This window comes from Scyliorhinus torazame, chromosome 6 (genome assembly GCF_047496885.1).
Source record: "Scyliorhinus torazame isolate Kashiwa2021f chromosome 6, sScyTor2.1, whole genome shotgun sequence".
Lineage (NCBI taxonomy): Eukaryota > Metazoa > Chordata > Chondrichthyes > Carcharhiniformes > Scyliorhinidae > Scyliorhinus > Scyliorhinus torazame.
The window spans coordinates 293,283,912-293,308,987 of NC_092712.1; the positions used below are offsets into that span (position 1 = coordinate 293,283,912).

At 45.4% G+C, this 25,076-nt stretch overlaps 2 protein-coding genes across 12 annotated transcripts in view; one reads left to right on the top strand and one right to left on the bottom strand.

Annotated features, from left to right (window-relative positions):
* trip13 (thyroid hormone receptor interactor 13) overlaps positions 1–21,726 on the bottom strand; it is a 54,926-nt gene extending 33,200 nt beyond the window's left edge. The window contains exons 1-6 of one of the 5 annotated variants that reach the window (XM_072509859.1): positions 21,601–21,726; positions 14,002–14,099; positions 10,497–10,662; positions 8,465–8,594; positions 6,935–7,032; positions 6,078–6,168 (exon numbers count right to left, since the gene is read on the bottom strand). In XM_072509859.1, the coding sequence (XP_072365960.1) occupies positions 6,078–6,168; positions 6,935–7,032; positions 8,465–8,594; positions 10,497–10,662; positions 14,002–14,090 (574 nt within the window). In that variant the 5' untranslated portion in view covers positions 14,091–14,099; positions 21,601–21,726. Of the gene's footprint in view, positions 1–6,077; positions 6,169–6,934; positions 7,033–8,464; positions 8,595–10,496; positions 10,677–14,001; positions 14,100–21,410; positions 21,550–21,600 lie in introns of those variants that run through there. The other 4 variants (XM_072509861.1, XM_072509857.1, XM_072509858.1 and 1 more) reach the window with 4 other exon arrangements.
* Positions 21,727–21,835: 109 nt separating this feature from the next.
* brd9 (bromodomain containing 9) overlaps positions 21,836–25,076 on the top strand; it is a 109,308-nt gene continuing 106,067 nt past the window's right edge. For all 7 annotated transcript variants that reach the window (XM_072509855.1, XM_072509850.1, XM_072509849.1 and 4 more), the window contains exon 1: positions 21,836–22,020. In XM_072509855.1, coding sequence (XP_072365956.1) covers positions 21,972–22,020 — 49 coding nt within the window. In that variant the 5' untranslated portion in view covers positions 21,836–21,971. The remainder of the gene's footprint in view (positions 22,021–25,076) is intronic.

The following is a 25,076-nucleotide window of genomic DNA, read 5'->3' on the forward strand; positions in this document are numbered from 1 at the left end:
AGTCCAATATTCATCTTTCCTCATCAGATAATCCTGAAGTATTTTTTAAAGCTGGCTTTATACATTGCTCTTTATGCAACGCTTTAACGGACAGATTGTGCCCAGCTCCTGCGGACTGAGTTCCAATGAGCAAAGAACACATTTGAATAGTTTCGTTTTATACCATTGTTTGCTCCTTACTTCTGAAAGATAGTCATCCTACATTATTCAAAGCCCTTCACTATCCAGATAGAGGAGTCACTTGTGCGTCAGTCACATGAACCTTAAGAATGTATTGATGCAGAGTTTGAGCAGGAATGCTGCTTAGATGCTGAAAATACAAAACTGTACCATAATGCATTCTTCTTACAAAGCTTTGCAATGCTTTTCAAAATCAATTGTTTAAGAGAATATTGTTCCATCCAATTGGAATATTGTTCATGAAAAAGATTTAGAACAGCATGTAGTAGGGCAAGTAAGGTACAACACGGAACGTTACTCTACAAATTATTTATTTGTCTTTGTGCTCATGGCATTGTAATCCATAATTATTCCCAGCTATCTAACTTACTCGACAAAATTACAATTCCCTCCAACCTCCTCCCCTCCAGTGCCGTATTATTGACTACATGCAAGTTCCATGGTACAGGCTGTTCTGACTCCACATTCATGTGGCCATTCTTCACATATGGATTCTCTGATTCGCGAAGCCAGAAATGCAAATGGGTGGAGAATCAGGCACCACGTGAACATCGAGGTTTGCACTGCTCCAGTTCCTCCCTGCAGGGGAAAATGAGGTTTACTCCCCGTGCCGGGCGGTGGGGCCATACAAAACCGTCATTTACATGTATTTAAATCTACTTAGCGGGTTGGACACAGGATGCTCTGCCTCTCTCAGGTGGAAGTCATGCGGGTGCGAATTAGTGCAAGTAACAAATGGGGCCTGGGTGCCATGGCTGCTGAAGGGGAGCGAGAAGTACAGAAACTTTTAAAACTCTCCTAAATTGTCACGCTTGCTTTTTTGGGGGGTGGGGCACTCGTCGGTTCCCAGCACCTTTGAGGCGCTCCTTCAGATGAAGGGTTGGCTCTTGGGCGACAAAGGTTACCCGTTGACGTCTTGGCTAATAACGCCTGTCTGCAGGCCCCAGACTGACGCAGAGACCTGTTATAACAATGCTCATGCAGCAACCAGGAACATCATTGAGTAGTGCATCGGCATCCTCAAGATGCGCTTCAGATGTCTGGAGCGCTCTGATGGGGCTCTCCAAAATAGTTCCAGGAGGGTCTCCAACGTCATGCCGGCCTGTCGCAGAGTAAAGGGGGGAGACATGCTGGAGGAAGAGGAAGAACGGCAGGCGTCACCTGAGGAGGAGGATGCCCAGGAAGAACCAGGCGTGGTGTCCGCGCTGGTTGGGCGGTCTGCCCTGCATGTGCTCCTGGGCTGCCGCACACGGGACAACCTCATCACCTCCCAATTTGCCCGTTCAGAGGCCTGGCCACCGGCAGCTCTGCTTCCATGCCACCTCTCCATCACACTCTTTCCTACCCACCCTCCAAATGGTGCCCCCCTTTCCCCATAGCCTCTCACAACCTTCCCTGTGACTCTTTCCTTCACTGCACCTTGCCTGCCCCTCCTCCCTTCACTGCACCCCACCATGCAGCTTCTTTTACCACCTCAGAGGGTCCTACCAGCATCACCACACGGAGTTGGCCCTGGGTTGGCAGTATCAGCGGGTCTTGTCCATGGGACAGAGGATGATGATGACATAAGAACAAGGAACAGGAGTAGGCCATCTGGTCCCTCGAGCCTGCTGCACACCATCAAGATCATGGCTGGTCTTTTTGTAGACTCAGCTCCACTTATCTGCCCTCTCACCATAATCCTTGATTCCTGTGAGATGACCTCTGATGCTCCGCATCGTTTGACAAAGTCTGACTCCTGCCTTTAGGATCACCTTCCACCATCCGCCCAGGTGTTCCCTGTATGAGCACTGACCAATCCATCTCACGGGCTTATATCCTTTGGGGAGGTTGGCAAGGAGGGGCGAATATGGAGATGGTATGGGGTGATGGGTCACTCACTGGGTAACCGGTCATACAAGGCGACTTCATATTTCTAGTCCCGTCCCGTCCCTGCCACCTCTTTCCAAGGACGGAATGGGGACCTGTCTGGGATCTCGCAGACATCCACACATAGGTATATCTATGCTGTTACGGATGCCCTATGCGCCCTGGCAGGGGACTCTGCAACCTTCGGTCTGGCCCAGGCACACCAGGATGCCCGGGCAACAGGAAGATATACACCATCCTCCAACACCTTCCCCACCTCCCAACCCGGCACATCCTCTGCACCCAGTCCATGCCATCCTTAACACCCTTCAGAGACAGAGGATTGAGGCAGGTTGGAATGTTGGTGAAGTGTTTACTGGCAACTAAACACATTATTGTGCTCTGACCCCTAATTATCACCTATGTGCTACACCCATGCCAACTTAAGTAGTGTCCAACTTTCTAATTTTACGTGGTCTACCGCTCCTTCTAGATATGACCCCAGACAGCACATTAGATGTGGAGGTGGCCTGCTGTGTGTTTCTCGCCCTCTGACTGGCGATACCTTTGGCAGTCATCCTCTGGTGGGCCTGGACCTGTCTGGCCGACTTTGGGGTGTCACTGGCACCCTGTTCTACCCGCTGCCCATCCGATGCGCCAGTGTCAGGTGGGGAGGATTCGGAAATGCTAAGGTGTTCCAGTACCTCCCCTTCTGGAGGCACCGGCACAGGGCCCATCATTTCTTCCGCTCTCGGGAGCTCGATGGACTTGGGCTACTTTATGGGAAGGAGGCGATGGCGGAGTGAGCTCCAGAAGCTCCACCGTCACCTGGCGCTGCCAGTCCTGGAGGCCTACCCTTGTATGAACCAGAATGCCCTCAACCATAGAGCACTAAGACACGACACGTCCTTCAGCAAGTGAGACATATCCCTCATTGCCTCGGTCATGTCCGTCTGTAACTGGCCAAGATCAGTCAGCACCCAGCCAAGGTCAGTCAGCACCCAGCCAATGCCCTCGATGCCCTCAGCCATGACCTTTTGTGACTGGACCAAGCTCTGGAGTGCTGCAGTAATGTCCGCGTGGGCCCGGGACATGTCTGTCCGTGGTTGGACTCCCCTGCCCTGCGCTTTAGCCATCGACCGCACAGATTGCCACAGCCTCGGATGTCTTGACTCATGGCTCCAACTTCTTGCCTCAAGGTTGCCACCGTGGACGCCACTTGTTCAGTGTTGGGCTGGGTACCACGCATTGTCGGCACTCCTGCGCCGGAAGGCAGTTGGACTCCTCCAGCAGCACCTGGAAGGTTTGTATCTTGTAAATTCTGGCTCTGTGTCTGTATCTCTGCCAGTGATGGGATCATATTTTCCACAAGCGACCGCCCGCTCCCTTGGGAGCTCCTACCTCCACCTGATGTGCATGTGTGAAGTGTGCACCAGAAGGTGACCTAGGAGCCTCTTTACTAAACTTCCCTACCGAGGTGACAGTCTCTGCGATGGTGACAGCAGTAACAAAAAGTCGGTGTATTCCACGGACTGGTGCTCTGGAGTGTGCTGGGGGGTGAGGTAGCTCGGATGACTCAGCCTGGTCTGATTGTGATCCTGCTAAGACAAGAGACATGGTGAGATCTTGGGAAGGAGTGATCTGTAGGAGAGGGGTGACTCGCTTGTTATAGGGACATCATTTTGCATGGGGAGCTCACATGGTTGCTGACCTCTGCTTCGGGGATAGGCTTCTCTTCTACTTTGCCCGCTAGCTCCATCACCCTCTGCTCTGCGGGGGGTCTGCACTCACAAGTCTGGGATGTCCCTGCCGGTTTACTTGTGCTCCCTACGACTATGGCCGCATTGTCCTAGGACAATGTGAGACGTATGGAGGCGGGTTCTACAGGGAGGGGGTTTGTAGCTGGTGGCATGTGTGCAAGGCATCTGGCTAGAGGACAATACAGGTGTTGGGGTTTGGAAGAGTGTGGGATGTAAGGGAGATGCAGGCAGGTGGGTTTTGGTTGGTCTCTAGGAGAGTGGTGGATGATGTGAGGCGTGAGGGACAGGACTGACAGCAGGGGGACACAGGTAGTGACACACCAAAGTTGTCCTAAGGAGGTTGTTCATCTTCTTTCAAAACTGCGTGCCAGTCCTCCTGTGAGGTTGGTAGCACTGGCCGCCTTTGCCACCTCCTCCTAGGCCCTGTTTTTAGGATGGTGGGCTGGAATCTCCTGCCCACCTTGGAGAAGAGGGTGCCCCGCCTCTCCTCCACCAGGTCTCCATGCAGCCATACTCTTGGTTGGAATGAGAGTGTGTGGGAAGTGGAGTCTTTATAAGCAGCTCCAGCTCGTCAGGCACTCCAGTGCCAATTCCAACCCTAGCAAATCAGACGCCAGCGGGAATGGGAATTTCACGTGGGCAGAGTGTTGGCTCATTAACATGTCCTGACTTGCTCTCCGAATAGCACCCCCAACAGTTCCGGGAACCGCAGACAATTCAGTCCTGGCGGCAACACTGAAGGCACGATCAAATGGCAAAGCTGCTCCCAAAAAGCAGCTCGCCGAGGGGCAGCATGATTGTTAAAAGCCAGGAGAGCCCGCTCCCAGGATCTATCCTGCTTGCAATGCCTTGAGATCTAACGAGATCTCGTGAGATGCTGCGATGTAAATCCCACCCATCACTTTTTGGCAAATCTGCAAATTAGAACGAGACAACTAGTCTCACTCTAATGTGCAGATTCCTGAGGAACCTGAAGCTTTGGGATTCATCCCCTTCGCCTGGGAGACCTCAGGCGAGTGCCTTTCAGCATTGGTCTCCACAAACAGGGGCCAGACGGAACAGCACTTGTGGGGTCTCCCAGGGGATCGGAGGCCCCCAGCTGCATATACTTTGGGCAGGGTGGTGCCCTGCCACTGCTGGTACCACCTGGGCACCCTGGTAGTGCCAGCCTGGCACTGCAAAGGTGGCACTGCCAGGGTGCCACTGGCATTTTTGTACGTGCACGATCGGGTCAGGGACCCTCCCACAGTGCGTTCGGGCTGGGGAGTCGCTTTGGGGGCCTCAGAGATCTTGGCGCTATTTAAAAATGGTGTCCCGATCGCTCGCTACACTGGGGAGTTCTGGCGGGTGGAGCTCCCCTGTATACAAAACTGGACCATGTACGGCCTTGGCCAAGCGATCCCTGCTGAGGCCCCTTACACAACATGAGTCGCTGCTAAACGCGCTTTGCAGCGTTTGTTCCCAGTTAGTTGAATCACACCCTTAGGGTCTCCCAAACGGAGAATCCTGCCCATGATCTTCACAGAATTCCTGCATGCTATTCCAGCAGAGAGCATCACAAAATCTGCTCCAAGGATTTAACTATGCACATTTTCTAATAGGAATCGCTGATAAAGATCAGGTGCAAAAACCTGGCTGGCCTCTCTCCTTCCTGACCCAGTGGGGTCCTGAAGCAAACATTGGATGATTGGCTTACACCAGTATCTTTGAATCCCTTAAACCTATTCGACCATTAAATTGGATTAGGACTGATCTGTACCTGGTGAAATACTTCCTTGTCATGTCATCAACACAAGAAAGAGGCTTGTGATGTTTTAAAAAAATAAATTTAGAGTACCCAATTCATTTTTTCCAATTAAGGGGCAATTTAGTGTGGCCAATCCACCTACCCTGCACATCTTTGGGTTCTGGGGGTGAAACCCACGCAGGCACAGGGAGAATGTGTAAACTCTACACAGACAGTAACCCAGAGCCGGGATCGAACCTGTGACCTCGGCGCCGTGAGGCAGCAGTGCTACTCACTGCGCCATCGTGCTGAGGCTTGTGATGTTTGATCTCTTGACATGACAACAGGTCGCCATGTGGAGTCTTGAAGATTTCTTGCTTGGGAAGAACACACTTCTAAAATGGGCAACGAGATCTGCAGGGATTCAAGACCTATCGTAGTCAATGTTTAGACAAAGAGAGGACAGGTCTCCAGACGCATGGCAGGTACCATTAGGAGATAAAATACTGCGAATGGATTGGAACACAAGAAAAGGCATTGATCGTAAAAGAGTCAAGACTAACCATGGAGTAGCACCACTCGATTCCAGGCAATCAAATTGCTATCAACATTTCGGTCAGAAAACAGCATAGTGGTTGAGACGTAGTCAAGTAACTGTAAGAAATAAAGTTAATATAGGTTACCACTTAACAAAAATAAATTAATTTAAATATATCAAAGTGCAGAAATAATAGAATCTTCAAGATGTATGAAACGTAATGATAGCATAGCCACAAAAACAATGGGGTGAAATCTCTGTGCCCGGGATTCTCCGTTCCGCCAGCAGCGCACACTCACCCGCGGGTTTCCCGGCAGCGTCGGTGGCGACAATGAGAAATCCCATTGGCCAGCGGCAGGAACGGAGAATCGCACTGCCAGCGACGGTGCGCTGCCAAGGATCACGGGGCTGGGGAGGCGGAGAACTCGCCCCAATATTTCAATCTAAATACAGCCTAAATCCTAGTTTGAGGGTACATGCTGTTGTGGAGCCTTAAAACACTGATGGCAGGCTGGTTATTCCATAAAAAAAGAGAAGACAAAATGAAAACGGAAAGTTATGACTCTAACTTACTTCAATATGTTGACACTACAAACATCTGTTTCAAATACAATTCCTTTTGAAATTTAGAAACTTTATTTATGGCAGAGTTGGCACCACAAATACAGAATACTTTGTCGGAGAGAATTCTGTGAAGAATGACTTTCGCAATCAAATATTTTTAAAGAAGCTGTGGTACATTGATATAGACATGAAGAGTTGACACAGACATGAAGTGGTCCATGCTAAATAATTAAACTTTATTCAGTTACATCAACAAATCTTATAAATTAACATGAAGAGCAAAAAGTAATTAGTCATTAGCACTTCAAGCACTTTTACCTTCATAGCCAGGGCATCGTTGCAACTTTTGACGGCACTTACTTGTGATTTTACCTCACTATCGTATACCAAGCTTTCCCAGAGACCATGGAATTCACCTATGAAAAAGGAATTAAAAGCTATATTTAGTGAAGAACATAAATACATTTCAAGTATGCTGAAAATTTTAATTCACAAGAGCCCCACGTGCAGTTTGTTTTCTACAAGAATTCTGTGATGAATGTAGGAATTTCAGATGTTACACTATAGTTATTTGGTGCAGTAAGGGTTAAAAACATAGGTTAGAGTGTGTTTGACTACTGCAGTCATGTTTTAAAAGAAATCCTACTTTGAAAGGTTGGGAGTCATGGGAGCAATTAAACCATCGTAAAAAAGCTTGGGCTAATGGAATTGTATTTTGATTAAGGGAATTCTCTATGGAGCTAATTAGATTTCAGCTTGGTAAGGTGATGTCGTTGCTAGGTGGAGCTAAGGCATCAGGCATTTTGTAGAAAGCAGAGTTTATGCATGAGTCTGACAGGAATCCGATCTTGTCCTTAAAGCAGTGTCAAGAGATCTCTCTTTCTCAGAGAACATCTCTGTAAAGCAAATATTCCTGAATGCCAGCGGTATTTAAGGTGGATGTTTATTTTTCTTTTGACAAAGGGCCACCTGGACTCAAAACGTTAGCTCTTTTCTCTCCCTACAGATGCTGCCAGACCTGCTGAGATTTTCCAGCATTTTCTCTTTGGTTTATTTTTCTTGTTGTTTAAGTGGAAATAAAGATAGCAATCAAGGATATTGTATTTGCCGCATTGAGTAGTATAGTTTAGGAGTAATTGTAAGGCATTTTCTCGTGTGATGTTAAAGATTTTAAGACTGTGTTAGTAATAAAGTTTGGTTTAATATACCAGTGGTTAGCACTGTTGCTTCACAGCACCAAGTCCCAGGTTCGATTCCCACTATGTCACTATCTGTGCGGAGTCTGCAATTTCTCCCCGTGTCTGCGTAGGCTTCCTCCGGGTGCTCTGTTTTCCTCCCACAAATTCCAAAAGACGTGCTTGTTAGGTGAATTGGACATTCTGAATTCTCCCTCACTCCGAACAGGAGCCGGAGTGTGGCGACGAGGGGATTTCATAATAATTTCATTGCAGTGTTAATGTAAGCCTACTTGTGACACTAATAAAGATTATTAGATCCCTATTTCTCGGTGTAATCACTCCTGGAGCGAAGCATCCTTTCCTCAGTCTTACAAAACGAAAATAAAATATTTGGGTTTCTGACCAGTACCCTAGCCACTGTTGCGGTCTGGTCTGGGATTGTAATAATAGTAGAGACTCTTTACTGGGATTTTAAAGTAGAATTCATTGTTCGGCTTGGGATTATTGAATTTAAATACAGCGAGTGTGTGAGGAAGGGTTGCTTTCTTTCAGATTTTGGAGTTTAAATAGGAAGTGACGGGAGATGGCTCTTTCAGGTGCAAACGTTTTCCTGTGAGGCGATCTCCCAGTCAGGTTCCACAAAACTGCAATCGGGTTTTGTGGTACATACCTGCAGGAAGGAGCCAGTTATTTGATGCTGTCATATTCTCCTCTTCTCCCTCCAAAATATCAGAGGATGGGCCTTCTTCATTCAGACGAAATATATAAATTGAAACGTTGGATTTTGTCAGGTCAATGGGCTGTAACAGAGAATGAAGAGGATGGCTTAATAGCAGCAATCATGTTTTTGGATCTGAAAAGTTATAAATTCGCAATTTTGGGGTTCTGTATGCACTGGGTAGAAATAACTAGAAAAGGTAAATACCCTATTTTGTAAGACATTACAATAGAATGAAGAAGCTTTTATTTTTTTAAATAAAAGCCAAAGCGATGCTGTCTCACAACTTAATTATCTGCCCCATTCACACACTGATCTTTCTGGCCTCAGACCTCTACACCTTTCCAATGAAGTGCAATGCAGGTTTAAGGAACAGTACCCTGTCTTTCAATTAGTCACTTTACAACCTTCTGGACTCATCATTGCAGATCATTACCTTTGCTACTATTTGATTTTAGATGGCAACTGTCACTGATGATAAATGCTTCCCTGTTGCTACAGTTGTATAGAATGTAGGTGAGACCATATCTGGAGTACTGTGTGCAATTTGGGCCTCCTTGCTGAGAAAAGACATAATCGCATTAGAAGTAGTTTAGAGAGGGTTCAGTTGACTGTTTCCTGGGATGAGAAGAATGAAGTACGGCTGGGCCTGTATCCATTATTAGTTTGGAAGAATGAGAGGTGATCTTATTTTATTCTCTCAGATGGTCATTGGTCTGTGGAATTCTCTTCCCCAGGAAGCAGTGGAGATAGGGTCAATGAATATTTTAAGGGCAAGTTAGAGAAATTCTTGATTGAATAGGGAGTCAAAGGCTATAGGGCAGGCATTTTCAAAATGGGGATGGCGGCCCAAAGCCATCCATCGCGCCATTCCCGCTCGCGTGAATTCATGTGCAACGGCCGCAGCAGCCATTTTTAAAAAAATGCCAGCTGCGAGCGGCTTTAAAAATGACTGCGACTGGCTTTAAAAATACGGGTGCGCTGTGCACATGTGCCCGCTCATCAGTGCACATGCCCGGAGCCCCGAGAGAAACACCGCCTCCTCCTGACGTCAGCGCACTGACCCAGGAGAATTTTACAAAAAAATTCAATTCAGTCTTCCTGCATCTGTCTTGAATATGCTCAATGGCTGAGCCTGCAGAACTCTTTGATAGTAAATTTTAGAGATTAAAAAGGTTCACAATACTTTGAGTTAAATAATTCCTCCTCATCTATGTCTAAAATCATCTCATTGTAATTTGCAGACTATATCCCCAGGGTGTAAACCACCCATCTGAGGAAAACTTACATTCTGCATCTGCCTATTTCAATGAGGTCATTTTTCATTCTTCGCTACTCTAGACTATGGAAAATAAGCCCAGGCTCACTTCTTGCATTAAAGTTAAGAGATAATGGTGGATTGCAAAGGTCAGCCGGCGTGGGTCGCGAAGGTTGGCCGCGTGGGTTCCGAAGGATGGGCAGTTGGTAAAAATGGGTCCCGGGCAAAAAAATTTGAAAAACACTGCAATTGAGGGTAGACAGGAAAGTGGAATTGATGCCACAATCCAATTATCCATGATCTTATTAAAGGAACAGCAGGAGCGAGGGGCAAACTACTGCTCCTAATTCGTATGTTTATATGAACCTACCTTTTGTTTCTCGGCTTCCCCATTGCTATCCCTTTTCATTCATTTCATCATTTCAACTCTCCTGCCCTCCTCCCTTTCATTTCCTTGCCCCGTACTTGCTTTAAAGCTATTGCACCACTAACCTTTCCCAGTTTTCATGAAAGGTTGACTTGAAACATTAACTATTTCTCTTTCCAGAAAATGGCAATCAAGCTAGAATGCAAGCTTATTTTCCTTTGTGTTTTTCTTTCCTTCCAGCTAAACATATATCACATATTGTGACACATTCCAGATCACTTGCAAAATACAATTTTAGAGAAATATTACAAAAGTTCATGACTCATAACTTTTAACTCTTCCCTCCATCTACCTCTTACCTGTCTCTCCTTAAATGAAAGCTCCGTGTCTACAATGCACACAGAGTTCACATGCTTCGCCAGAAATTCGTCATCAAATTCCATCCAGACATAATCTCCGAACACCACTCTGTGCCTGCTTAGCAGCTGTAACACACTCAGCCTCACATCTTCTTGCTTCACAGTACTATAAAAACAGAACTTAAGCCATGTAAAAATCATCGCCTGTAATAACAGTTGCTGCAAAGGTGCAGATTTGCTTGCTGCATTTTAAATTAAACAACAATGTCATAATACGTTTTCTGGCTTGTTTCATATCTTAATTTATTGCTGGTGCTTCAAATATCTTGTTCTGTGATTCATGTGTTTTAGAATACAAAGCTTTCAGGTTGAAGGTAAAAAGATTAAATGCAGATAAATAGGTGCATCCAGCTAAGAAACCGATGAACAATCCTGGGGTGAATGCAATTCAAAACGTTTTGGAGATAATTACATTTAAAGGTTGGGGTCAGGTTGACTTAAGGAGTAAACAGTTAGAGTGGTCAATCATAAAACAGTAGGAGGGGTTACTTAGATAAAGAACTGGAGACATGACACCTGCAATCATCACAGTAAGAGCAGTCCAGAGAGATGTTTTTATTTTGGGAGTGAGAGCAAAATCAGCTTTAAAGCATTGTAAAATCGATTTATTTCCTCAATCAAAGATCTGTTCAAGGACATCCCAGAGCATGCCAGTGTGTCATGTAGGGATAGATGGAGCTTAGGGGAATTCACTTAAATTTATCTGATAATGTTAGTTAGACACAGTTGGACCTGAAATGTCCAGTCTGAGCTCACTGAGAGAAGATAGCCAAAATGATGGTTAATTAAACCTACATTGTAAGCAGAGAAAAAGATAACTTCATCCTTGACCAAATACCACGCAGATTAGGTTTACTCTCAGTTTGAATTTTGAGAGAGAACAGAAGCTAGAAGATTGCCTTGTCTGAAACTGGATGAAAAATACACAATGGTCCTCACAGAGTCTTGTGGCAAAAGGGAGCAATCAGCAGATTTGCCTGGAAGTATTGAGAAGGCAGCTAGAACAAGGGACTAAGACATCCACACTCAATAAATTGTAAATGAAAGTCTTAGAATAGCTGGAATAAAGTTTTAACATACAACTCTGGTCTATTTATGTGCGCTACAGACGTAAATGAAGATTGATGTGTCTTATAATGAAAAGGCTTGGGGGAAACCAGGAGTAAAACTGAGTGTGCAATATACATGGTTACAACTTACAGTTTTTTAAGACCACTTGTTTTGTTTAACTTGTTTAGATATAATAAATGTGCTAGCATCTTCAGACAGAAACATATTTTGCTGTTATGTAGTGTTAATCCTGTCTAATTATTTTCATATGCTTATCTGAATGCAGTATTTTTATTTGTTCATTTTAAAGTAACTAGTTCATCTCCCATGGCATTGCATATGATGAGTCAAGGCCAAACGTCGTCTTCAGATAAAGGCATAATTCAACCCCAATTTTCAACTAAACGCCATGCACTGTCCTTATTTGTATTCACCAAAAGTGCTTGATTAAACGTAGGATGCTGTAATTACAGCCTTTTGCTAGTGGTAGCACTGCTGTGCTTCACCAGAGGAGTCTGCATTTACAGCGTGACAGATTTACACAATTCAGTTCCGGGTTGGGGCTGTCATGAGGCTGTGTGACAGCACCCCCAGGCCTGCTTCTCGTCTCGTTATTGTGAGAGATTTTCCAGGCTTTATGAGACTCTCTCCTCTCGGCTTAGGCCACTTTGGAAGCAGGCTGGGCTAAGGAGAGGAGGTGGTGGGGGATAAAAATTAAAAGACAGAATTCCACCATCTAAAAGTTGTAATTCTGTCAGACAGCAGAGATTTCTCACCGCTGTCTGGATTTTCAAAAGGCCTTTAATACGGTGCCCCATAAGAGACCAATGAATAAAGTCAGAGAATGTGGAGTGGTGACAGTGACAGATTGGATTACGAGCTGGCTTCAAGATAGAGAGCAAAGTCGGATTAAAGGACCGCTAATTCAAGGGGCAGCACGGTAGCGCAGTGGTTTGCACTGCTGCCTCACGGTGCCAAAGACCCGGGTTCGATCCCAGCCCCGGATCACTGTCCGTGTGGAGTTTGCACATTCTCCCCGTGTCTGCCTGGGTCTCACCCCCACAACCCAAAGATGTGCAGGTTAGGTGAATTGGCCATTCTAAATTGCCCATGCTAAATTGCCCCTTAATTGGGAAAAAAAGAATTGGGTACTCAAATTTTTTTTTAAAAAAGGACAGTTATTCAGAGTGTAGAAGGTGAGAAGTGGTAGTCCACAAGGATTAGTGCTGGGACCACTGTTATTCCCAATTTACATTAATGATTTAGACTTTGGTATCAAGAATACAATTTTGAAATTTGTTGCTGACACCAAATTAAGAGGAAGGGAATAATCAATATTCAGGAAGACTGCAACAAATTACAGGGGAACAGTAATGCTTCCTCCGGTTTCTTCCCACAAGTCCCAAAAGACGCGCTGTTAGGTAATTTGAACATTCTGAATTCTCCCTCCGTGTAGCCGAAAAGGCGCCGGAATGTGGCGCCTGGGGGCTTTTCACAGTAACTTCATTGCAGTGTTAATGTAAGCCTACTTGTGACAATAAAGATTATTATATGATAATAAATTTGCAGAATGGGCAAGTAAATTTCAACACAGATAACAGAAAAATAGTACATTTTGGGAGGAAGAATAGATAAGTCACTTATTACTTGGAAGGTGCAAGTCTAGGTGTGGTATAGGAACAAAGGGATCTTGAAGGACAGATATGTAAATGCCTAAAAGTTACACCACAGGTTAGCAAGGCAACAAAATAAAACAAACCAAGCACTCGGCTTTATTTCCAGAGGGATAAAATTGAAAAGTAGGGAAGTTATTCGAAACTTATGTTGAACTTTGGTTAGACCACACTTAAGAGAACTGCATGTAGCTTTTGTTGCCATAAAAGGGATGTTTGGGCCTGGAGAGAGTGCAGAGTATTTACAAAGATAATACCCGAAATGCATGGTTATTCATATCAGGAAAGGATTGACAGGCAGGATCTCTCTCGAAAAAAGCAAAGCCAAGGTGACTTGATAAGAGGTCTTTAAAATTTTGAAAGCATTTGATAAAGTGGACACAGCATGAATGTTTCCTCCGGTGCAGAAGAGCATAACTATAGGCCATCCATACACAATAGTCACCAAGAAATCCAATAGGGACTGCATAAGAAACTGCCTTACCCAAAGAGGTGTGAGAATGTGGAACTCACGAGCACAGGGAGTGAATGAACGGAATAACATAGATGCATGTAAATGGAAGCTTGACAAGCATTGAAGGGAGAAGCGTCTGCAGTATTTTGCTTTTGTGTTTTTTTTTTTTTAAAAGCGTCAATTCTGAACAGAATCAGCACTTACCTTCAAGTACCTTGTAACCCAAAACTACGTCAACAAATTGCACTGCATGAAACAAAGTGCTTACCTGTTCTGTTTCACACAGACTTCCACGTGTATTTGCATGGATTCAAAAGACGGTAAAGCTTGCTTTAATTCTCCAGCTGCCGCATCCATTTATAGGTACTGAAACAGAAGATTTAAAAAAAATTTAAACAACTGATGTGCTATCATGACATAAGTCAGTCCTGTATTCATTTTCAGTGGATTCAATAACAGATTATACACTCAGGAACACACATTAGGTTATACCCCAACAATGCACACATGCAAATAAAGGTATGCCATTTTATAGCACTATTTGAGACAGTTGTACATTTAAAGACAATAAAAACAATTATGGATGCTTCGTTCATAAATTTTAGTCACTCTTGAGCTGCACAGTACACTGTAGGACTGTCAAGTGTTTTTGATTCTGTGGGCCTAGATGTAGAGCAGGATCATGCCAACCAAGGTTTAACCAATATAGTCCCTATATATCTCAAGCAGGGACGTTACAAACTTGAGGTTCAAATTCAGGATTTATCTACCAGTGAAGTAACAGTGCAAAAGATATTGTAAGTTGTAACAAATTACACAAGACAGATCAGGAAATAAGAATCACAAGGACAAAATAATTGAGTTGTACAAGGGTTTTATGTCATCCAAGGGCTGCACAGATACCCCTTCTAAGTTTGAAAATGTTACGATTCCATTGATTATAACTCCTTGATTCATCTCTGAATACATTCAATCACAGTAACAATAAGTGATTATTATTATTAATATTCCTCCTGAAGGCACTGGTCCTCCTAATAATGGCCCTGAACTTTTAGCTGTGAGGATGAACCGTCTAAAACAAATCCAGACAATGAATGTATCAGGAGGAATCTAGGGAAGAAACAGTACACAGCCAATGAACTACATTTTGAAATGTCCATAGAATCCCTATTGCACAGGAGGTGGCCATTTGCCCCATCAACTCTGAAACAGGACCCTATCTAGTCCCACTCCCCTGACCTATCCTCATAACCCTCGTCAAATGTGCACATCTTTGGACACGAAGGAGCAATTGAGCATGGCCAATCCACCTAATCAGCAAATCTTTGGACTGAGAGGAAACCCATGCAGACACGGGGAGGGTGTGCAAACTCCACAGTCACCTAGGTCAGAATTGAACCCAGGTCTCTGGCGCTGTGAGGCAGCAGTGCTAACCGTGGCCACCGTGCCGTGTCATCACTGTTGCAAAGGTACAGGCCTGTGCCCTGGAGAGGACACTCCAGCTCTGTGGTTTACATTGGCACAACACAGAAATAAACAGTTAACAGTTATAAACTCTCACTCAATTGGCATAAAGCAAGAGTGCCAGGGACTACTTCCGACAGTGGGAAAGATCATAATGACTAATGACTGAACTTTATGTTATACTAGAGGCAAAGTAAAAGACAAACTCCCACTTCTGTGTGGACAAGAAACCTTTATTCTACAGCATCTCATCCGATAGCTACCACACAACTCAAACTGGGGAGTCCCCAGTCAGATAGATGCAGTCCTGCCATAACCTGCTTGCTTCATTGGGTGCTTGGCCTTAAAAGAATCATCTCTTGATAGATGAATTGCCAAACTATACACCAGGCAAGCCACCAGTCCTTCACAATTTAAGATGGAATATAAGGACGAAGCGTCCTGGCCTTACTTACGACCTTCTGCAGGTTGATAATGCATGGAAGACAGCTGTGATCGACAAAAAACATACAAGCCTCAATGTAGCCATTGCTGTGCTGCAAGATACAAGGTTCACTCAAAGTGGACCCCTTGTAGGGATACATTACACATTCTGTGGCAAGAAAAACACATAAGGCAACACTCAAGCACAGAATGGTGTTTGTTTGCAGTAAAGAAAATCCTTCTACTCATGCTAAAAGCAAAATTCTAAGGATGTTGGAAACATGAAATCAAAATGGAAAATACTGCATAAACTCAGCAGGTCTAGCAGCATCTGTGGAGAAACAAATACTCATGGTGACTGAATCTGCCCACAAAAGCCTGAGAGAGACTTCTTACTCTTTGCTTGTGAACAAGCGTGGACCCAGTTAACCTTATGTGCACCAATGTCCCGACATTCACATGCAACCCTGATGTTAAGGATCAATTCTATGGGGCACTTGACACTGGCATCATAGAATTCCCAGCACTGAAGGACAGTATGTTCTAGGGAACTTGAATGCAAAAATGGGTACCTAATACACAACTTGGCCAACATGCACAGGGCACGCAGGAATCAGCAAGATGAATGAAAATGGGCAGAGATAGCTGGAGCTTTCTTCTATCAGACTCTTGTGTGACAAACACCTACTTTCAAATCAAGCTATGCCACAAAGTGTCCTGGAGATATCAGAGATCACACCACTGGCATTAGCAAGAACTCATCACCAGATGTATCACCCTCAACAGTGTCCTCATCACTGGTAGCTATCTTAGTACTGAGTGTGACACTGGCCACTCCCTGGTGTGTAGCAAGGCCAGGCTTCAGCTGAGGAATTACAAACAATGTCAAAATCATCCTCAGATACAGCTTACCACTGATGATCTGTCCCACTGTCAAAGTAAACCCTGACACTCCTGCTTTAAACCAATTGTGCGGGAGCTTATAATTGGTAACTGTTTCTTCCTGTGCTGTGTCAACATAAACCACAAGCTGGAGTGCCCTCTCCAGGTCACATGCCTGCACCTTTATAACAATGGTGATATCTCTAATGTAGTTCATTGGCCATGTAGTGCTTCGCCTCCCAGTTATTCTCTTCCTCTTGGTATAACCATTGTGTGGATTGGTTTAGGAGATTAATCCTCAGAACTGCATGTCATCACTGACAGGTTATCAGGTGGACAAGTGCTTTGGTGCAGCTGTGATGTATCAAGAGGTGAATCAAAGAGTTGTAATAAATAGAATTGTAACATTTTCAAACTTACTAGGAGTGTCTGGACAGCCCTTGGATAATACATGACTCAAGACGCTCAAACAACTCAATTATTTTGTACCAGTGACCCAGAAAGGACCCAGAAAGGACCCAGACGTTCTTTAATATCTTTGATCAGGTTCATCATGTCAACAACACCCAAGGCCAGAGGGCGGTGTCAAAGTGGGATCATCTGCGCAACACCATCTCTGCAATCACTATGCAGGAAAAAAGATCAGAGGAATGCCGAAATAAAATAGAAAATGCTGGATAAACTGAGCAGGTCTGGCAGCATCTGTGGAAAGAAACCGAGTTAATGTTTTGGATCTAAATGACCCTCCTACAGAACTCTTTCTCTGCACAGACCTGCTGAGTTTATGCAGCATTTTCTATTTTTATTTCAGGTTTTCAGCATCCACAGCCTTTTGCTTTTATCAGAGGAATGCTGACTGGTCTGAGGCTTATTGGACAGATATTGAGCCAGTAACTGCAACCAAGAGGAGAGGCCTCATGAATTAAAGCCCCCAGCACACAAAAATTAAATGCTCTCTGAGCTGCTGGAATCAAATCTCAACGGATGATTTGGCATTGGGCAAATCAATGCAGGTTTTGCAACAGCATAATATCTGCTGCTGAATCTGGGAATGCTAGAGGGACACATGAAGGAATCAAGAAAGTAACAGGCCCAGCAGCAACCAAATAAGCTCCCTTGAAGACAAAGGTGATCAACACTGAACCTAACATGCAGGCGGAAAGATGAATGGAACACTCTCTCAAGCTCTATACAATGAAGAACATGGTCAGTGAAGAAGCTCTCAGCACCATTCCAGGTTTTCCTACCATGAAGGAGCTGGACAGTGAGCCCAGGAAACATGGCATTCCACAGGATATCATCAAAAGTGGGAATCCAGCACTGCTGCAGCATCTCTATGAACTTTTGGTGTCGTTGCTAGAAGGAAAGATTTGTGCCTCAAGGCACACATGATGCAAAAACAGTCCCCACAAAAACAATTACCGAGGCATCTCCTATTAAATATCGTGAAAGCCTTTGCTCATGTTACTCTGACCAGATTGCAGGCCCTGGTGTTAAACATCTACAAAGTCTCAGTGCAGCTTCAAAGTTGGGAGATTTGCAGATGATTGTTTTTCACTTTTGTAGGAAGAGCTGTGAGCAGCGCAAGCCACTCTACATTACCTTGATAGCTCTCATCAAGGCCGATGCCCTGGTTAGCAGAGACACTCTTAAAACTGTTGCGGAAAATAGTCTGCTTGCCTGAATTCCTGGGTTTCCTCTTCCCACGAGGAGATGCACAGTTTCATCAGTTATGATGGAGCACCATCCGCAGCTTTCCAGATCAACAGCGAGGTAAAGCAGGGCTGTGTCCTGGCACCAATTCTTTGGTATATTTTTCTCCATGTATGCCTTTGGCAATTCAAATAATGATGTCTACCTGCATGCCAGAGCTGAGTGCAAGCTGCTCCATGTGGCAAGACTATATGCTAAGACCACTGTGTAATGTCCCAGTCCATAAGTTGTTGTTTGCTGATGATGGCATACTGGCAGCTCATACTGAAGATCGCTTTCAACAGCTTTTAGATCGGTTCTCCCTGGTCTAAGGAGTTGGACTGATAATCAGTGTCAAGAAGACCGAGGTTATAGGCCATGGCGCAGAGACTCCGCCTTCCATAATCTTTGACAGCCTCACCATGGAGGTCACTGACAGCTTTGCACACTTTGGATCAACAATTATCAACCTGTCGATTGAAGAATGGCCATGGCCACAGCTGTCACATTAAAGTTGAAAAGTAGAGTGTGGACGAACAGCAAACTAACTGAAAATACAAAGCTGCGCGTGTGCCAGACCCGTGTTCTCAGCACCTGCAACCCAAGAAAAGTGGCTGAACAGCTTCCACCTCCACTGCCTCGGACAAATATTGGGCATCGCCTGGCAAGGCAGAATGCCGAATATGGAAGTACACCAGTGTACAGGATCACCAGCATGTCTGCCTTCGAGTCAGTGGTAACTCTGTTGGTTGGGTTGCTTGGGCCAAATGGATGACATCCATGCTCACAAAGTCATGCTCGAGCTTCTATGGTACAAAAATTCTATGTAAGTGACATAAACCTCAGGCGCAGTCTAACTTTTTCTGAGATGGCTGGATGCTAACTAACTTAGCTGTTATAATGCACGCAACACAGCTAATTTGCAAGTTGGACAGAGGATGGGCTGACAAAAAGCAGAGTGCTGGGATAAATGGGGCCTTCTCTAGCTGCTGAACTGTAACTAGTGGGGTGCCACAGGGGTCAATCCTCGAACGTCAACTGTTTACAATCTATATAAATGATCTGAAAGCAGGGTCAGTGTATAACATAACAAACTTTGTTGATGATCCTAAAATAGGTGCGAAAGCAGGCAGTGAAGAGGAGGTAAACATTTTACAGATGGATATAGATAGGCTAGGAGATTGGGCCGAAATTTGGCACATGGAGTTTAATGTAGATACGTGCGAGGTTATCCATTTTGGTCGAAAAAAATAGAAAGATAAACCATTTAAATGGAAAGCAGATTCAAAATGCGTCTGAGCCAAGGGATCTGGGTGTCATTTATGAATCGCAGAAAGTCGGTATGCAGGCACAGAATGTAATAAAAAAGGCTTTTATTGCAAAAAGACTGGAGTGTAAAAGTAGAGAAGTGTTGTTACAATTGTAAAGGATGTTGGTGAGACCACATCTGGAGTAGTGTGTCCAGTTTTGGTCTCCTTATTTGAGGAAGGATGTGGTGGCAATGGAGGCAGTTCAGAGGAGGTACACCAGATTGATTCCCGGATGAAAGGGATGATGTATGAAGGCAGATTAAACGGTTTGGACTTATACTCGCTGGAGTTTAGAAGAATGAGGGGGGATCTGGAACAAGAAGCATATAAAATACTAAATGGGATTGATAAGTAAACATAAACCAAATATTCCCGCTTGTGGGGCAATCTAGAATGAGAGGTCACAGATATAGGTTGAGAGGCAGTAGATTTAGAACTGAGAGGAGGAGGAACTACTTCTCGCAGAGGGTGGTAAATTTGTGGAACTCGCTACCCCATAAATGCAGCGGAGTCTAAATCATTAAATGGTTTCAAAAAGGAGGTAGATATATTTCTGATTTTAAAAACGGGTTAAAGGGAAATGGAGGGTGGGGTCCTCGACGCCATAGGCAGCAATGCTAACCACTGCGCCACCTTGCTGCCCTGACTTATTTTCATTTTCAATCTTTATTTCCGCCTCCCTTCCGTTCGAAATTCCTTGTCATTGGTGCCGTGGATGGTAGCCAGGAAGCGATGAGCCATGATCTGATTGAATGGCGGAGCAGGTTCGAAGGGCAGAACTGCCAACTTCTGCTTCTAATTCCAATGCAACAAGTCTCACAAAATCACGTTAAAGTTCAACAGGTTTATTTGAAATCACAAGCTTTCAGTGCACTGCTCCTTCATCAGGTGAAATGGAAGCAGGTTCACAATCACAGCATGTATAGGAAAGAGACAATTGCAAGATAATTACAGATTGGAATGTGAAGATGGGTTGGAATGTGAAGATGGGTTGGAATGTGAGTCTTTACAGGTAAACAAGTCTTTACAGGAACAAACAGAGTGAGTGATAATCACAAGTAATAGAACATAGAACATACAGTGCAGAAGGAGGACATTTGGCCCATCGAGTCTCCACCAACCCACTTAAGCCCTCACTTCCACCTTCTCCCCATAACGCCTCCTCACCTTCTTGGACACAAAGGGCAATTTATCATGGCCAATCCACCTAACCTGCACGTCTTTGGACTGTGGGAGGAAACCGGAGCACCCGGAGGAAACCCACAGGGAGAACATGCAGACTCCGCACAGACAGTGACCCAGCAGAGAATTAACCTGGGACGCTGGCACTGTGAAGCCATAGTGCTATCCACGTTGCTACCGTGCTGCCCAATTAAGGCATGAATTGCCTCAAGTCACGACAGTTAGTAGGTTCATGTCACATTACATGTAACCCCCACCATACTGTCCGGGCTTGCAGAATCCTACTAACTGATTGAGACAATTCACACCTTGATTACCACTTGCTCCACTCACAATATTTGCTCCTGTAAAGACTTGTTTACTTATAAAGACTCACATTCCAGCCATTCTTCACACTCCAATCTGCAATTATCTTGCAATTGTGTCTGTCCATACTGTGATTGTGAACTTGCCTCCACTTCACCTGATGAAGTAGCAGCGCTCCAAAAGCTTGTGATTTCAAATAAATCTGTTGGAATTTAACTTGGTGTTGTGAGACTTCTTACTGTTCGTATGAACACAGCAGGGTTCCACAAACACTAACATAATGCGCATATATCAGTGATGATGGTTTAATATCGATCAAGCAGCCTGGAGGAACTTCATTGCAAATCCGACCCTACGTCTAAAATACAACACCTTCAACAATATAGCATTGCCCTGGAGTGTCAGCCAGAATACTAACTCAAGGGTGAGGGCTTCTCCAGGGAACCAGACTCACAATTCCTTCAGCTTCCCTCACTCTCGCCAGCTGCAATTCAAATCCACCGCCCACCACACCACAGGCTCAGGCCGCGCACGGGCGTCACACGGAGAGCGGGGCGGGACCGCCCTATTGGCGAGAATTGCCCCAACCCGAGAGGCTCATTGGTTACCTTCGGCGTCAATCATTTTTTATTCCCAGAGCGGGCCCTCCTGATTGGCCGAGGTTCCCTGTCACTCATCTATTCGCAACCGGATTGGTCGCTGCCTGGACTGCCGTCGAGGAGGGGGGCGGGAAAGGACCCCAAAAGAAAGGTGACTTGCAAATTTCCAACACCCGACAGATTGAATGATCCGGATTCGTTAAATTATATTTATATTTTTAAAAAAAGAAAATCTGCGGCCACAGGAGGCACCTAACGAAGGGAAGTCCTGTCAGGCAGGGACTAGGGCGAGCAGGACGCCGTTGGCCGCGCGCGATGCGCGGAATCGGCTGCGCGAGGTGGTGAGGCGAGTGCGCTTGCGCGCTGGCGGAGGCCCGGAGATGGGGAAGAAGCACAAGAAACACAAGTGCGAGTGGCGCTCGTACGATGGTGAGTGAGCCGCCGAGCCGAGCGGCTTCTCTTTGCCCCACTCAAATGTAATAACGCAGAGGTAACGGCGGGGAGAAGAGAGGTATTACTCAGGGAGGGCCGGGGCTGGAAGCGTCCAATCAGAGAGCTGGACCCCGGCTGGTGAGATGGGGGAGGGGCCCGCCTGTTTGCACTCCTCAAGTACAGAGGCTGCAGCTCCTCTCTGCACTTACTCTCAGTTTCTTTTCCAATTAAGGGGCAACTTAGCGTGGCCAATCCACCAACCCTGCACATCTTTTTGGGTTGGGGGTTGAGACCCCACACAGACACGGGGAGAATGTGCAAACTCCACACGGACAGTGATCCGCGGCCACGATCGAACCCGGGTCCTTGGCGCCCTAGGCAGCAATGCTAACCACTGCACCACCTTGCTGCCCTGACTTATTTTCATTTTCAATCTTTATTTCCACATCCCTTCCGTTCGAAATTCCTTGTCATTGGTGCCGTGGATGGTAGCAATTAGTGGGTCATGGAATTTGTCACGCGGCATTGCCCTTTGTCGTGTTTCTGCTCCATACGAGCCTCCTGATCTAATCAACATAAACAAAAAGAACAAAGAAATGTACAGCACAGGAACAGGCCCTTCGGCCCTCCAAGCCCGTGCCGACCATGCTGCCTGACTAAACTACAATCTTCTACACTTCCTGGGTCCGTATCCCTCTATTCCCATCCTATTTATGTATTTGTCAAGATGCCCCTTAAATGTCACTATCGTCCCTGTTTCCACCACCTCCTCCGGTAGCGATTTCCAGGCACCCACTACCCTCTGCGTAAAATACTTGCCTCGTACATCTACTCTAAACCTTGCCCCTCTCACCTTAAACCTATGCCCCCTAGTAATTGACCCTTCTACCCTGGGGAAAAGCCTCTGACTATCCACTCTGTCTATGCCCCTCATAATTTTGTAGACCTCTATCAGGTCGCCCCTCAACCTCCTTCGTTCCAGTGAGAACAAACCGAGTTTATCCAACCGCCCCTCATAGCTAATGCCCTCCATACCAGACAACATTCTGGTAAATCTCTTCTGCACCCTCTCTAAAGCCTCCACATCCTTCTGGTAGTGTGGCGACCAGAATTGAACACTATACTCCAAGTGTGACCTAACTAAGGTTCTATACAGCTGCAACATGACTTGCCAATTCTTATACTCAATGCCCCGGCCAATGAAGGCAAGCATGCTGTATGCCTTCTTGACTACCTTCTCCACCTGTGTTGCCCCTTTCAGTGACCTGTGGACATGTACTCCTAGATCTCTTTGACTTTCAATACTCTTGAGGGTTCTACCATTCACTATATTCCCTACCTGCATTAGACCTTCCAAAATGCATTACCTCACATTTGTCCGGATTAAACTCCACCTGCCATCTCTCCGCCCAAGTCTCCAAACAATCTAAATCCTGCTGTATCCTCTGACAGTCCTCATCGCTATCCGCAATTCCACCAACCTTTGTGTCGTCTGCAAACTTACTAATCAGACCAGTTACATTTTCCTCCAAATCATTTATATATACTACAAACAGCAAAGGTCCCAGCACTGATCCCTGTGGAACACCACTGGTCACAGCCCTCCAATTAGAAAAGCATCCTTCCATTGCTACTCTCTGCCTTCTATGACCTAGCCAGTTCAGTATCCACCTTGCCAGCTCACCCCTGATCCCGTGTGACTTCACCTTTTGTACTAGTCTACCATGAGGGACCTTGTCAAAGGCCTTACTGAAGTCCATATAGACAACATCCACTGCCCTACCTGCATCAATCATCTTAGTGACCTCCTCGAAAAACTCTATCAAGTTAGTGAGACACGACCTCCCCTTCACAAAACCATGCTGCCTCTCACTAATAAGTCCTTTTGCTTCCAAATGGGAGTAGATCCTGTCTCGAAGAATTCTCTCCAGTAATTTCCCTACCACTGAAGTAAGGCTCACCGGCTTGTAGTTCCCTGGATTATCCTTGCTACCCTTCTTAAACAGAGGAATAACATTGGCTATTCTCCAGTCCTCCGGGACATCCCCTGAAGACAGTGAGGATCCAAAGATTTCTGTCAAGGCCTCAGCAATTTCCTCTCCAGCCTCCTTCAGTATTCTGGGGTAGATCCCATCAGGCCCTTGGGACTTATCCACCTTAATATTTTTGAAGACCCAACACCTCGTCTTTTTGGATCTCAATGTGACCCAGGCTATCTACACACCCTTCTCCAGACTCAACATCTACCAATTTCTTCTCTTTGGTGAATACTGATGCAAAGTATTCATTTAGTACCTCGCCCATTTCCTCTGGCTCCACACATAGATTCCCTTGCCTATCCTTCAGTGGGCCAACCCTTTCCCTGGCTACCCTCTTGCTTTTTATGTACGTGTAAAAAGCCTTGGGATTTTCCTTAACCCTATTTGCCAATGACTTTCCGTGACCCCTTCTAGCCCTCCTGACTCCTTGCTTAAGTTCCTTCCTACTTTCCTTATATTCCACGCAGGCTTCGTCTGTTCCCAGCCTTTTAGCGCTGACAAATGCCTCCTTTTTCTTTTTGACGAGGCCTACAATATCTCTCGTTATCCAACGTGCCCGAAAATTGCCGTATTTATCCTTCTTCCTCACAGGAACATGCCGGTCCTGAATTCCTTTCAACTGACACTTGAAAGCCTCCCACATGTCAGATGTTGATTTGCCCTCAAACATCCGCCCCCAATCTATGTTCTTCAGTTCCCGCCTAATATTGTGATAATTAGCCTTCCCCCAATTTAGCACATTCATCCTAGGACCACTCTTATCCTTGTCCACAGTACTTTAAAACTTACTGAATTGTCCCTCTTCTCCCTGGCTTACCCTCAAAGACATCTAGTCTGATAATACAATTGTCTCTACATTTTACACTCTCGTCGCTGAGTAAATAGGTTTCTCCTGAATTCTCCATTGGATTTATTAGTGACAATCCAGGTCACAATCCCTTTATATTTTTAAGATGAAAACAAATTACTGTGGATGCTGGAATCTGAAACAACAGAAAATCGTGGACAGACCAC